General features: G+C 44.7%; 2 protein-coding genes across 7 annotated transcripts in view; one reads left to right on the forward strand and one right to left on the reverse strand.

The window, feature by feature from the left end:
• Window positions 1-10,632, forward strand: part of ZNF106 (zinc finger protein 106) — a 72,201-nt gene extending 61,569 nt beyond the window's left edge. The window contains exon 22 of the mRNA XM_069951185.1: window positions 7,059-10,632. Coding sequence (XP_069807286.1) covers window positions 7,059-7,115 — 57 coding nt within the window. The 3' untranslated portion in view covers window positions 7,116-10,632. The remainder of the gene's footprint in view (window positions 1-7,058) is intronic.
• A 3,014-nt stretch (window positions 10,633-13,646) lies between these two features.
• CAPN3 (calpain 3) overlaps window positions 13,647-15,697 on the reverse strand; it is an 87,390-nt gene continuing 85,339 nt past the window's right edge. For all 6 annotated transcript variants that reach the window (XM_069950683.1, XM_069950681.1, XM_069950682.1 and 3 more), the window contains one exon: window positions 13,647-14,303. In XM_069950683.1, the coding sequence (XP_069806784.1) occupies window positions 14,277-14,303 (27 nt within the window). In that variant the 3' untranslated portion in view covers window positions 13,647-14,276. The remainder of the gene's footprint in view (window positions 14,304-15,697) is intronic.

The raw sequence follows: 15,697 nt of genomic DNA on the forward strand, positions 1-15,697 counted from the left end.
TTACATTCTTCACAGCTACTTGTACTTGGTACTATTGCAAGAAGAGTAAAGTTTAACTGTCTTTAAAAAAAAAACTAAAACTTTGATCACACAATAGAGACATATCAAATAGAACGCCACAGTCGCTAGAACCAGTGGGGAGAAACGTGCTGCCCCCTGCCATCATTGTATGTATATGTCCGTGCTTCCAGTTTCCAGATGCCAATCACAGGAGCCCTGCATACTTACCTTTTGGCTAATGCTCTATAATCCAGCATCTTTGGTAAAAACTATCCTTATTCCTGGCTGACAGTGTCACAGAGGTGTGTATGTGACACAGTCAGTGCTCATAAAGCCTTAGTCCGCCCTGCTCTCTGACTGGTGCTGTATCTCCAGGCCGGTGGCCAGAGAGCAGGACAGACTGAGGCTGTGTGGGCATGGACAGTGCAGCCCGGAATAAGGATACTTTTTACCAAAGATGCCGGATAACAGAGCATTGCGAAAGGTATGTATGCAGTGCTCCTGTGATTGGTGTCTAAACACTTATTATTTATATATATATATATATATATATAAATATATATATATATATATATATATATATATATATATATATATATATATATATATATTTCTCGTGCGTCTTATTGGGGGACACAGATACCATGGGTATAGGCTGCTGCCACTAGGAGGCGCTGACACTAAGAGAAACAAAGGAAGTGACTCCTCCTGAGCAGGATATACCCGCCCACAGGCACTGAGCTAAACCAGTTTAGCTTAGTGTCAGTAGGAGGCAGACACAGGTCTGGGTTCTCCAGACCAGTTTCTTCCTTTATGTTTAGTTAGTTGGTTTTTCTTTTTCCTTCTAGGTCCTATGGATTCTTGGGCACGGTGGGTTATCTAAAACTCACCCTGATCCCCCCACTATGCGACCAGGGAACAGACCATAAATGTAAATGGGCTGTGACCCCTCGGTCGCCACCGGCCGGCAACGTGACACCAGGGCCCCAGATCAGTCTGACTATCTGGTCGCCTTTCTGCGGACTCTGTATCCGCACAGCCCCTTCCCGCCTCGCCCCCCAAAGCTTGGCGCGTTAAGGTGAGGCACCCACCGGCTGAAGACAACAATGGTGAGTATGTGCTCCTATATAGGTGAGTATATTCCCCCTGCCCTCCCTCCCAGGCCGCCATTTTACTCCACATAGGCAGCTCTCCCTCTCCAGTCACTTGCAGCCCTCCCCAGGCAGATACTCCTCTCCCCTCAGTCGGTAGCAGGCCAGCCCTCTCCACCATTTTATTTTTATTAGTGTCTCTCTCTCTGGGTGCCACTGTGAGGGATGTTCCTCCCCTGACTGGGTGCTGCGCAGGCCGCAGCTTCCCGCACTTTTCCTTTTCATGTGGCTCTAGAGACCATACTAAAGGATGCTCCGCCCCTTTTCCCTAAGCCCCGCCCCTTACCGGGTGCCGCGGCATCCTGCCCTTTTTTCCCTGTATTGTGGCTCTCCAGAGTACACACAGGGCTACCTCCGCCCCCTCCTGATATGCCCCGCCCCTTTTCGGGCGCTGCGCGGCCCTCTTCATTACTTCTCATTATGTTTGGCTCTCACTGGAGCCTGCTCTGGGGATGCCCCGCCTTCTCAGGTAAGCCCCGCCCCTTCCGGGTGCCGCGCGGCCCGGAGAATTGCGCCTTTTTTCTTAACTGTGGAGCCTGCACTGGAATGCTCCGCCCCCTCCCGGCAGGCCCCGCCCCCTTCGGGAGTCGGGTGGGCCGCAGCATCCCACCTTAATCTTACCTGTGGCTCTCCGTGGAGCCTTCACAGTAAGATGCTCCGCCCCCTCCCGGTAGGCCCCGCCCCTTTTCGGGTGCAGCGCGGACCGTGGCATTCCCCCTTTTGGCTCTCTCCAGAGCCTGCACTGAGGGATGCTGCTTCCCCCTCCCCCTGCCATGTGTGTGTGTGCGGTCTCCTGATGGAGCTACCACACACACTTCCCTTCTATTCCAGCAGCTTGGGACACTTGATGCATCTCTCCTGCCACCTACTGGTGGAAGTGGTTATTACACCATTACATATATGAGAATGGCTTGCATCATGTTTTATTATGGCCAATGTTCCATATAATGTTCCAGCAACCCTTGGTCTGCAGATCCAGCATTTTTGGTGCTGGTTGACACCTCTGTGTCAGATTTTATATATATAAGATTACATTAATACTTATATACAGACACTCTGGTTCCCCTCCAACCACATACGCACAGACATATTCCCCATCACCATACAGTGTTTCTGTGCCCTCAGTGAGATCCTCTGCTACATGGTGTCACGAGAAGTTCATGGAACCAGACACGTTACCCGCTATCCAGGCGGTGTATCTGTGCTCTGAGCAGAACCCTCTGCTACATGGTGTCACGAGAAGTACATGGAACCAGACACGTTACCCGCTATCCAGGCGGTGTATCTGTACTCTGAGAACTCTCTGCTACATGGTGTCACGAGATGTTCATGGAACCAGACACATTACCCGCTATCAGGTGGCGTATCTGTGCTCTGAGAACCCTCTGCTACATGGTGTCACGAGAAGTACATGGAATCAGACACGTTACCCGCTATCCAGGTGGTGTATCTGTGCTCTGAGCAGAACCCTCTGCTACACGGTGTCACGAGCAGGACACGGAACCAGACATGTTACCTGTTTCCAAACAGTGTATCTGTGTTCTGAGCAGAACCCTCTGCTACACAGTGTCACGGTAAGTACACGGAACCAGACACGTTACCTGTTTCCAGACAGTGTATCTGTGCTCTGAGCAGAACCCTCTGCTACACAGTGTCATGGTAAGTACACAGAACCAGACACGTTACCTGTTTCCAGACAGTGTATCTGTGCTCTGAGCAGAACCCTCTGCTACACAGTGTCATGGTAAGTACACAGAACCAGACACGTTACCTGTTTCCAGACAGTGTATCTGTGCTCTGAGCAGAACCCTCTGCTACACAGTATCATGGTAAGTACACGGAACCAGACATGTTACCTGTTTCCAGACAGTGTATCTGTGCCCTGAGCAGAACCCTCTGCTACACAGTGTCACGGTATGTACATGGAACCAGACACGTTACTCGTTGACAAACTATCTCTGAGCAGAACCCTCTGCTACATGGTTTCACAAGCAGGACATGAGACCAGACACATTACCGTTCCTAAGGGGACTACTGTGTTCTTGAGGCAGAATCCTTTGCTAAATGATGTTACCTGTTTCCAGACAGTGTATCTGTGCTCTGAGCAGAACCCTCTGCTACACAGTGTCATGGTAAGTACACAGAACCAGACACGTTACCTGTTTCCAGACAGTGTATCTGTGCTCTGAGCAGAACCCTCTGCTACACAGTGTCATGGTAAGTACACAGAACCAGACACGTTACCTGTTTCCAGACAGTGTATCTGTGCTCTGAGCAGAACCCTCTGCTACACAGTATCATGGTAAGTACACGGAACCAGACATGTTACCTGTTTCCAGACAGTGTATCTGTGCCCTGAGCAGAACCCTCTGCTACACAGTGTCACGGTATGTACATGGAACCAGACACGTTACTCGTTGACAAACTATCTCTGAGCAGAACCCTCTGCTACATGGTTTCACAAGCAGGACATGAGACCAGACACATTACCGTTCCTAAGGGGACTACTGTGTTCTTGAGGCAGAATCCTTTGCTAAATGATGTCGCAAGCAGGACATGGAACCAGACACATTACCTATTACTATGCTGTGTTCCTGTGCTCTCACAACAGAACCGTCTGCTACATGGTTTGTTAGACAGGTTATGGGACCAGACTCATCACCCATTGCCAGTCGTTGTTCCGGTGTTACTCAGAGCTTCCAGTCCTGTCACTCACATCACCCATTAGCGGGCGGTGCTTCAGACCTGCCTCTCATCTTCATGACATAGATTCCTTTACTACATGATGTCACAGACATAGAACTGGACATGTTACCCCCTCCCAGGTGGTGGTACAAGGTTATTCAGACCTCTCCCCTCTGCTGCATGATATGGCTCCAACTACATTACCTGTAGTTCGGTGTGCGCAGATTGTGGTAACCTGTTACACGATGTAATACACCACCTTCAGGTCTGCTCACTATCCTGGTGATGCTGGGCAGTTCTCGTATCCAGTCCTCATTTACATAGGGACACAGTCCTGTTCTCTTCCCTGCTCCCAGAGCACACACTGTAGGCTTCTGTTTACAGGTCTGACCAGGCACGTTACCTGTTTCCAGTCCAGGTATTTGTATCTCTTGAATGCTGGTCTTCTGTTACTTACTGCTTGCAGCTACTCTGCTCGTGTTACCCTGTATATTACCTTTCATCCTCGTAGGACTTCCATGATCTGTGCCTGTCACTTCAGGGGATCATCATGGGGTAACTTGTTACTACACCATGTTGTCTTCTATATGTTTCCACTAACAAGTCTCATTACCTGCTCTCAGGCAGCGTAACCTTGTTGTATTCCTCTTGGGCTGTATCCTTTCTAAAGCCCAAGCATCCTGCTACGTGTCCCACTACACGAGGTACAGAACCCCTCGCTTTACCTGCCCCTGGACTGTTGGACTCTCATACTCTGGTCCTCTGAGTGGCCGGCAGCATACAGATCCGGTCACTATTTCATCCTGGTACTGTCAGGGTAGTTCTTCTGTCCTTTGTCTGGGCATAACTACCATGTTCTGGCATTTGTCTCGCTGGCTGTTCCCCAGTAGTATGGCTTGAATTGCTTAGGCCGTCCCCTCTTTGATCTGGATGAAGTGAGGCCTCTCTGCTCCTCAGGTAAAACAGTAAAGGGTTTCTTCTACCCCTGGTGTATGTAGGACATCAATTGCCTACATGTCTATCACAGTGCTACTTTAGGACTTCTCCTTCTGCATCTGCCTATGGCCAACATGGCAAGTATTTAGTCTTCTCTCTTAGGCAGCTGCAGTGTCACAGGGTGAGGATTTCATGTTTACTGCCTGCACTGTTTCTCTACCATCCTAAGCATAGGTGTATGGTCTCTTCGTGGTCTAGCTTTTCCAGGTGTCCTTGCTTGGCCATATGGACTATGAAGCATTGCTCTCAGTTCAGGGTTTTGCAGTGCTCCCGCTTACACCATTACTCCTTCTCCCTGGCTTAATGCACTGTTGTGCATGACCCCCCCCATCCTGGGTTTGGTTTTTTACCACTCAGTCAGAAAATCTTCAAGCAGCCCTTCCCTCCTCCAGGAGGAGGGAATATTTAGTATAAGTATCCTCCTGAGGACTGCTATTCCGTAATAGCTTCTTCCGACAGGCAGGTGTGGGTTTCTGACCCTCACTGGCCTCTATGAGCACTCCTGCTTGAATTCCTTGTCCTTGGTCTTGTTGTTGACTGGCCATCCCCCTCCCTTATGTTGTCTCCCATGTGGATTCCTTGAGAACTTAATCCCTTAAGGGTTTCCTCTCCTTGGAAACAGGGTTGTTCACTGGCCCATTCTGGCAGGACTTACATTTGCTGTTCTGCTCTTACCAAGCAACGTCTCTGCTCACCCTTTGAGGCGTTGGTTTCTGGATCTAGTTTACATATGGACTCTAGTCTATGTATTACCTGTTGTGCCCATTGTCCTGTGACAACTCCCATGCCCATCAGCCTTACCTTGACCTCCCTTGACAGTTTTCTTCTGGGACTCCAGGCTCTCGAGTACCTCTAGGCTTCCTTGGAGCGGAGTGTTTTATATGATCAACCTCCTTTCTAAGGCTCTAACAGCCCATGGAGTTGTTTTTTCCCCGGCTTACCGGCTTTCCTCTGCTCCTCTTTTCTGCCGGGCACTGCGGGGTACCAGGTACTACTGTACTCCTTCCAGGACAACTTACTCAAGATTCTGATCTTGTTTTTCCTTCCTTCCCTGGACTGCATTATGCTTGGACAGCTTGATTCTTCTTATTAACATGTGTTTCTCAGATGGGATAACTCATGTCATAGGCCATGGCTTCTCTTGTGCTCAAGTTTTGTCTTCTCAGTGAAGACTGTACTCCTAGGCCCATGGAGCTTCCAGCCTGGCCATTCTTCCCAGCTCCATAGTCAAGGACGCAGCTTCTCCTGCATCTCATGTGGCACCTTCTATGAGAGACGCTCAGTCCTCTCTCTCCTTTATTTGACGCCTTAGACCTCTATGTGCCATGAAACATTTTCCAGTCTCTCCCGTCATGGTTGTATTTGCCTTTTATTCTATTCTACCTCAGAGTAAGTCCCTGCCGCCTGTGGTCACCCACTTGGCTGGGCGTCTGCTTTTTTTCCCCACATCTAGCCTACTAGTTCTGTTGGACTCGATGTTACATCATGTTGCTGGCTTCCAGGACGGACACAACCCACTCTGTCTGCCGTGCAGCACGTTGCTCCAGGGACTAGACATTTTTTCCTTTGCTGCGGACCTGTAGGGGTTTTCTCTGATGCATTCAGCATCATCCCTTGCTCTATTCCTAGTTGATGGTTGTGTTGGTGCTATTCTGTGCCTTCTCACCAAGCGCTCTTGTCTAGCGGTTATCTTTCCCACCCCATGGACTGCTTTTGGACGTCCCATGGTATCTGTGTCCCCCAATAAGACGCACGAGAAAAGAGGATTTTTTACTCACCGTAAAATCTCTTTCTCGTAGTCTTCATTGGGGGACACAGCACCCACCCATTTTCTTTTGGGGTTTTTCCTCGGTATGGTAGTTTTCTCCGTTTTTGGTGTTATTCCTACTTTACCTGTTCTTGACTTCTCCTACTGCTCTTGTACAAACTGGTTTAGCTCAGTGCCTGTGGGCGGGTATATCCTGCTCAGGAGGAGTCACTTCCTTTGTTTCTCTTAGTGTCAGCGCCTCCTAGTGGCAGCAGCCTATACCCATGGTATCTGTGTCCCCCAATGAAGACTACGAGAAAGAGATTTTACGGTGAGTAAAAAATCCTCTTATACACACACACACACACACACACACACGTCTGTGCTGTCAGTTTCCCTTTTAGTGTAGTTACATTATCTGCCTGTCAGATTATGTTGTAGTGTACTCCAGTACAATGCTTTCCTATCTGTTCTTGTAGGACGCTATTGGACACATTGAACGTCATGCTGAAGAAGACGGTCTAATCAATATGTAAAAGAAGCACAGTACCTCCCATATTGGGAAGATCATTTCTCAGCAACATCAAGAAATTTTTTTTACAACTGTGAACGTCTTGAGCTTCCCGCACAGTACACCCTGACACTAGCTGGAAGATGTAATGTGCAGTGAAGTGTCCTCTCTCCTTACTGTCAGTGACCACACACAAAGCGACAGCCGAAACGGCTCCCATGTTTATGGTCTATGTCACTCATATGTGCAGTGTCTTTGTTCTTAATTTTACATGGCTTATTTATTCGGTCTTACGAAACACAGAAAGAAAAAAAAAATAAGCTTTTAGCTATTCAAAGTATATGTTTTTCTTCTCATGGGCACAGCATGAAAAGATGTACCGTAGCTTTATTCCAGTTTTATTCTTAAAATTCCACTTTTCCATTTTTATAGTTGATCCTTCTGTCCTTTTATTTCAGTGACAAATCTCAACAGTCAAATTCTGCAGATAAAATTATTCATAGAAATACATGTTAACAGATCCCCCTTAACATCAGTGTTCAATTTTTCCACGTCATTGAAACTTCAGCAGTTGTATCAATGACTTTGCTCACAAACAAAAGCTTTAATATTTGCCAGTGTGATAGTAGCCTTTTTTTTGTGCACCTTCAAATAAAACATTGGTAGCCACTATATTGCCTTTTAGTCATCAGAATCCTGCAGTTTTTCAGAACTATACAGTAGAGGGTCTACCGGTTTGACATTCAGACCACGGTCCTAGGTCATGCCCATGTATAACAGGTATTCTTGTTTTGTAGATCTTTACAGTTGTCTCTTGTTGCATGACCATGTGTAATTGTGGCAGTGTTTGCTTTATTTGAAGGTAAGATGTAAGTTATGACAGTATGAGTGACTTGGCTGAAGCTTTGTGTCTTGACAATTCAATGAAAGTTAAGCAATGTTCACACACGTGTCAAGGCTTCTTTATTTAATGGACGTCTTTGACTTTGAGAGCGAGTCATACAAGCGGCTGAATGCAGCTTCTAAAACCAAGCCATAAGGGGCCACACTATGTCACTAGGAATCCTGGAAACCTCACGCTGCTTGCTTATGAGGTTGTGGGAGCATTCGTTCGCCCACTTGTGTGGACTCTTATAGCAAAAAATCAAGGTATCAGATATCTGTCTGTTTTTTCTGGGTAGAATAGGCTAGCAGGCTACACTGTTCTTTCCACCAGAAAACAACAGAAACCTGATGGAATGGGAGCTTATTAAAAAAATCCCAATGAAGCCATGGACACATTTCTCTGGCAACAGAGAAAATCGCCAGTGTGAACAGAGCCTAACATTGTTATTACAAGTATAAAGTGAAAATGTCTCAGAGTTGCTTTTTCATGTAACTCTTTGTAAGTGCCACCCAACTATCTAGCCTGATGTTACAGTATCTGGGGATAATGTGGATTTTTTATTTTTTTTTAAATGTATTTTGGGTTTTACTGCTTGTCTTGTTCCAGCCTTTAGGAAATATAAGTTTACATTAATGTCCCCAGAAGGTATCACAGATAACATGTATTGTGTTAAGTACTGTTAAAAGATCAGGCTTGACTGTGTTTTTTTTCTTTTTTAGTTTGATTTTTGTGTTATGTTTTCACTCAAATCTGTTTTGGGCCGTGCAACAGTGTGAAGTTTCCCTGTTTATCCTCTGGTCACCACATAAGACTAAGGCCTTATTTTCACTCCGTAATCTTAGGACCCTACGGAGCATAATGCTGCACAGTGGACTCTCGGCATCATGTATCAATATGATGCTAGGAGAGCCAAAATTCTTTAAACCTTTGTGGGAATGTACTGATACAGCCGCATGACCACAAAGATTTGAACACTAGGTTAAAGAGCCTGAGAAGAAGGCCTTAAGGTTTTTTTTGGAGAGCCTAAGGCACTATTCACAACCTGCCGAGGGAGGTTATGGATCGTGTAGGTGTTTTGCAGTTGTTCTGATTCTTTTGTTGTTCAGCTGCAGCATTTAGGAGGACACCTGTAAGGTTTGTACAATTCTGTACCTTAACATTATATTTTAATAGTTCAAGCAACATTCTGTAGAAACCTACACATGTAAAAACTTCTCTGACTTTTTTATTTTTCAGCTGCACCATTGGTCTTGCTGCAAATCCACATAGGTTACATGTGGATTGTGCTGTGGATCCACCATAGATCCAACCCTTGGTGCCATGAACAGTGATGAAATCCACAGGAAAGATTGATAATGCGCTGCAGATTAGAAAACCCAGAGCATATTCTTATTTCCACACCAATTAAATGTTGCAGCATTTGGGTGAGAGTTACCAAATCACATCCACGTGTATTGTCCACTCTGCTGGTATGGGAATATACAGCTTGTGAAAAGATCACACACAGTAGGTTTGTTGCAGATACTTTGACAACTGCCCATCCAAAAACACCACCTTTTAGATGAATGGGCTGGATTTTTTACTCGCAGAAATTTGTGAGACTAATCTGCTACATGTGATCACTCGCTCATTGTGATCAGTAGATAAATTGCGGTTACTGTGGAGGCTTTTGAAGTGTTAGGGCCCTATCGCAAAATAACTGGCCGATAGAGTATTTCCCGCCCCGCATGACAATCGAGCCATGTAAAGGCTCTTTAAATGATTGCCAATCTATGAGGTTGGCGCTCATATCATCCCGTCTGAATGCGCCCCTTTATACACTAGTTAGGCATATGTTAAGAAGCTTAAAGACCCATGAAAGTCATCCCGTTTCCAACTATGTGTGACTGATCCGCCAAAATGGATATCATGAGAATATCTTGGAAGAGTGTATTTGTGTGCTTTGTGTATGCATGATGAGTGTCATTTCCTTTTTTTGTTCTTCTATTTTGTTTTCTACGCCATAGGACAGTATTTAACCTAGTTACAAAAGGAAATGCTGTGACTTCCCTATGGCATTTGGCCACATAGATGCATATCCTTTATCCTGCCACAATAGATCATTTTAATGGGGTTAATATACTGTTTTTATTGTCTCAATTTTGTGAACAGATGTAAGTTGCTAATGTGACGTATAATGGGTGATTCCTTCCCAAACTCTGTCCATACTGCCAACAAAAAATTGAAACAAAAGGCTTTGTTCACACTATGTTTCACACCCCTGTGCCACCATTACTTTATTTTAGCAATGGGAAATAAAAATCTGTTCAGTGTGAACACAGCCTGCAGTATATATCTCTGCAACGTATTATTTGTCGCCCTCTATTGAAGTATATGACACAGTTAAACATCTGGAACCATAATAGTGTTACCTGTTTGTTGTCTGTATTCCTTCAGAATATGTTAAATCCTCTTATATATCATGTGTAACAATGAACGGTTAATTTTTTAGAGTGCCATATTTTCGAATTGTCAAATCATGCTTGTACGTCTCTATATGTTCTACAATTTAGCATTTTATTTGTTCCCATCAGTTTTCTCAGATCTGCCATAAAACTATCAGGATTTCTCATTTCTTGAGGGCTAATATAAGATAATAAAATATTTTAAAACTCTCTGCCCATTGCCCACTTATTGCTTATGTTTGAGACATTGTAACGGCTTCTTTGTTGCTTTTACACAGGACAGACATGCAGGTGTATGCTCGGTGTAAACTAAAATTTAGTGTATGTTCCCACTAGGTGAAATTAAGGGCAAAAAAAACAAATATTAATGCTTATTAAAGAGATTATCGAGTGTTAGAAAAACAAGGCCACTTTCTTCCAGAGACAGCACCACTCTTGTCTCCAGTTCAGTTGCAGGTTTTGCTACCCGGTTCCATTGACATGAATGGAGCTTTATTGCAAACTGTACCTGAACTGGAGACAAAAGTCGTGCTAGAAGAAAGCAGCCATGTTTTTGCTGGATAAACTCTTTAATAATGGCCATTCTTTTGCAATTATGGAAGTTATTTGCCGTATTTTGACCTAGTGGGAACGTAGCCTATAGCTTTATTCGCGCACTCGTCTTGTGCCAGAAACATGATCAGAACTAGGGAACCGGACGTGATATATTCATGTGTCCGACAGATTTTATTCACAGTCATACATTTCTCATGGAGAGCTTTTGTTGACCTTCTATGGCCATTTAGATACATTTATTTTAAAGGTGGTTCTTTCACCGTAAGCTGGGGCAAGTCCACAACAGAATTTCAGGTATAGAGCATTTATATTATGCACTGCACAGGTAAAATTTTTGCAAAATGTGGATGGCCGTTGTAAAATCTCCGAAGTCACTGCAGAATACTTGCAGAATTCCACAGGTAAAGTCTGCAGTGTTTCCATTCATGTGAATTTAATCACAGTAGCCACACAAGCAAGGAAGAAAGTTGTTTCCCTAGCAGCATGCTATAAGACAAATGTTCTAGGGGCTACTAGAAGACAGGTAAGCATATGTTCTGGGAAGGTATGTAATACTAATGTGTGACATTGCTGCAATGCAGTTTACTGAGAAGTCCATTTGAAATCATCATTTGTTAAAGGGATATTCCTATCTCTGCTTGTTATCCCCTATCCATAGGACTGTTTTGCCCTATCCTATGGATAGGAGATAAACAGCTGTGATTCTAATTCCTCTTTAAATAGGATTTGTCAGGTCTCCACTGCTACTCTAACAGGATATGGGGAGAAAGGATATATAGTTTTACTGATCAGATGGGAGACACAGGAAACCTTTTATATAACAGTTATCTAAAGGCCCTATTACACAAAGCGATTATCGGCCATTACGTCCAATAATTGCTTTGTGTGATAAAATACAACGATCAGCTGACGTGAACTGTGTCGTTGTCTTTCAACGTGTTAAAAGACATAAACGTGGAGAGCAACGATCTGCTGCTGTCGCTCCTTGTAATAGGAGTGGCAGTGAGCTAGGAGCAAGGGAGCGCTGACCTGACAGGAGTTCCGGAGATCGTCCCAGCATACAATAGCCTTTTGTGGATAGTCATGAAAAAATAAACATACAAAGAATATTGGCTGTGGTAGGTAAAAGGCATGACTTACCTTTCATTTTATTAGTATTCTATAGTAAGGCAGTTCGACATACAAAAAAGTAAGCATTCAGTTATCAAACATCACACTTCTTTAATTGCTATATCCCAAACAACACGCTAAAGTAAGTGTCACTTCACATTGATAAAAACAGATTGAACATGTATTAGATGATGGCTCTACCTTGTGCTACTTTCACTGTCTACTAGCTAAATCTCACGACTAAGGCAGCTGTCACACACAGGATCTTTAAAAAAAAAAAAAAATTTCGTTTGTGAGCCAAACACAAAAAGGGATCCAGAGGGAAGAAGTATATGGCCTCATGGAGTGTTCGAATTCTCTCAAACAGTGACGTCACAACGAACTGTGTAATTCCTATGGAGTGTCCAGCAGGGGGTGCTCTATATGTAGAAGTCTATGGGACTTTGTGTCTATGTAAACTAATGTAATGTTATGTACAGTGTGCTTTATTGAATGAATACATTTATGGAATACTATGGGGAACAAGTGTCCTTGCTCCCCAAAGTATTCCATAAATGTATTTAATCAGTACATTTGCAGGGCACCAAGCAGGGAGGGAGAGATGTGCTTATGCATCTACCTCCCCCCTCCCTCCCTGCTCGGTGCTGCCGCCGCCACATATATGCAGTGCTATTCCCCCATCATCTGCTCATAGTATTAGCAGATGATGGGGGAGTAGTACCAGGGCCGATCTCAATCATTGGTAAGCCCGCCGCCCAACCGCCACTATACACTGAACTACTACTCCCATCACCTGCTCATAGTATGAGCAGGTGATGGGAGTAGTAGCTGGGTTATGCCTATCACTTGCCTGGCGCAGGGGGAGCCGCTCATCACATAGGAGCCATCATGCCCCCTCCACTCCCCCCTCCTCCTTCTTCTGGGCAAAGTTCCCCCTATCTCTGCTGACTCCGGACGGTCAGTGCAGACACTAGGAAGCACCGGGCCAGGCGGGGAGTCAGCCGGGATAGGGGGAAGTTTGCCCGGAAGAAGGAGGAGGTGGGAGCGGAGGGGGCATGATGCCTTCTATGTGATGAGCGGCTCCCCCTGCGCCTGGCGGCAGGTAAGTGATAGGCATAATCTAGCTACTACTCATATCACCTACTCATACTATGAGCAGGTGATGGGAGTAGTAGTTCAGTGTATATAGTTCAGATCGGCAGGCTTACCAATGATGGAGATTGGCCCTGGTACTATTCCCCCATCATCTGCTCATACTATTACGCATATGTGGTGGCGGCAGCACCGAGCAGGGAGGGGGGAGGTAGATGCATAGGCACATCTCTCCTTCCCTGCTCTGTGCCCTGCAAATGTACTGATTGAATACATATATGGAATACTTTGGGGAGCAAGGACACTTGTTCCCCATAGTATTCCATAGATGTATTCATTCAATAAAACACACTGTACATAACATTACATTAGTTTACATAGACACAATAAAGTCCCATATACTTCTACATATAGAGCACACCCTGCTGGACACTCCATAGGAATTACACCGTTCGTTGTGACGGCACTATTTCTGAGAGAATTCTAACACTCCATGATCTACTAACTTAAGGGAAATAGCAGTATATGTGCACTTCCCATAATTAATGTACATTAGAAATTTGTATAACTTTCCATAAGTAAGAACAAATCAAAAAATAATTTTGGCCAGACTTCTCCTTTAAGAAACTACAGTCATTTTTCACAAAAAAAAGAAGAAAAAAATGCTGTGTGTGACACCACCCTAAAATTCTACTGCAGACAAATGTGGATTGAATCATTCAGATCGCTGTATTAAATTTCCGAAGAACACTGTATATGTTATTGGCATCTATGAGCCGCTGATCCACTCTTTGCCTGCAGAGTGTTTTTACTTCCGAGGTCCATTGTATGTTACGTTCTAGTGAAGAATTTTACACATGTCTGAGACATACAGATGGTTACATAAGCATTATATTCCCGAACTTTCACTGTAACCTGAACCATATCTGTGCTTATAGACAGAACACTGCTATGGGTGAGTAAGTAAACTGGGTTTGACGTAAATGTAGGAGCTATGAGGTAAAGATTTGCTCTGTCCAACAGAGAGATCCTGAGTCGGTCCTTGAATGAGTGGTTAAGAAATGTGAGCAGAGGGGTTGGTATAGAGCTCATATTGATTTTAGGCATACATCGTGAGCTGCAGCCACTGAGAAAACGAAAAAAGAAAAAAAATAATTTCATTCAATCAGCATTTATACAGGTTCAAACAGCATCTCCGTCAACCAGCTGTTTAAAGGGGCTGTGACACTTGGACGAGCATTGTTTACTAGCTTTTCAGCATTGCTATATTTTTAGTAGCGGCACTGCAGCATTGTCCAGTGCACTTGGCTGGAGCAATGATGCACCTGACTGCAGCAGCCCCTTTAAACATCTGATGGTCATGGTGGTAGGAATCAGATCCCAAACCAATCTAATATTAGCCTGTGTTAAAAATAGTTCTTCAATTTTTTAACAATGGATACTAAATAATTCCCTTTTAGGGTGCTTTTACACGTACAGGATCTGCAGCAGATCTGATGGTCCAGAATTGATTTGCTTTGAATCTGCAGCTTCAAATCTGCTGCAGATCCTGTGAATGCACCCTTAGGGTACCTTCACAGGTACTGCATCGCACTGGATTTGACGCTGCAATACTCAGTACCGTCAATTTCTATGGCTTTATATTCTTGCAGTGTAATGAAAAACCCACTGCGAAAATGTAAAGCACTTAACCCACTGCTGCTGGCCTAACATGCTACCTGGCCACACTCCTGCTTTCTGACGTCTCGCTCAGCCAATCAGTGACTGCAGCAGGACAGTGCACTGATTGGCTGAGCAGGGAGCACAACCAGGTAGTGGTGGGTGAAGTGGGAAGGGGCTACATTCTCGCAGAGGAATAAAAGATTGCTGCGAGAATGTAAAGCCATTGACAATGACAGTACAGAGCATCACATTTCGCTGCGGAAGTCACAGCTTCTAAAAAACAACTTTTAAACTGACAGCCCCGTGACCAACGGCTGGGGCTTACATTGTGTATACATTAAACTGGCAAAACCTCTCTGTCCCTCCTCCCCATCATTAGGAATGCTCCAGGCTGATTGTCTCCTATTGTGTCAGGACGGCACATGGGCTGGATCGTTAAGTACATGTTCAGCATGGAGAAAATGTTCCAGTGGCATTCCTAATGATGAAGAGGGTGGGGAGGAGGGACGGAGGGGTTGTGCAAAGTTAGGGCACAGATACTCCTGTTTGGCACGGGGCTGCAAGTTTAAAAGTTGTTTTTTTGGACAATAACTGCATCCCCTGCCGAACGGATCACAGGACAGATCTTGGATTAAAAGCAGCTATCTGAAGGTACAAGTGGTTTTTTGAGAGGGGGGGGGGCAGATTGTGGGTACAGAGTCACTTTAAAGTTTTTTTTTTTTTAATTTATAGAAGAAGAGAACACTCAAGAATTAAAAATGTATGCTGAACTCTATACTTGCACAGGTTACACAGGGCTAGTGGTCATTCACACATCCGTAGAATTTGATCTGTACACAGGCTGTGTTCTGCAGACTG

This window comes from Dendropsophus ebraccatus, chromosome 13 (assembly GCF_027789765.1).
Source record: "Dendropsophus ebraccatus isolate aDenEbr1 chromosome 13, aDenEbr1.pat, whole genome shotgun sequence".
NCBI lineage: Eukaryota > Metazoa > Chordata > Amphibia > Anura > Hylidae > Dendropsophus > Dendropsophus ebraccatus.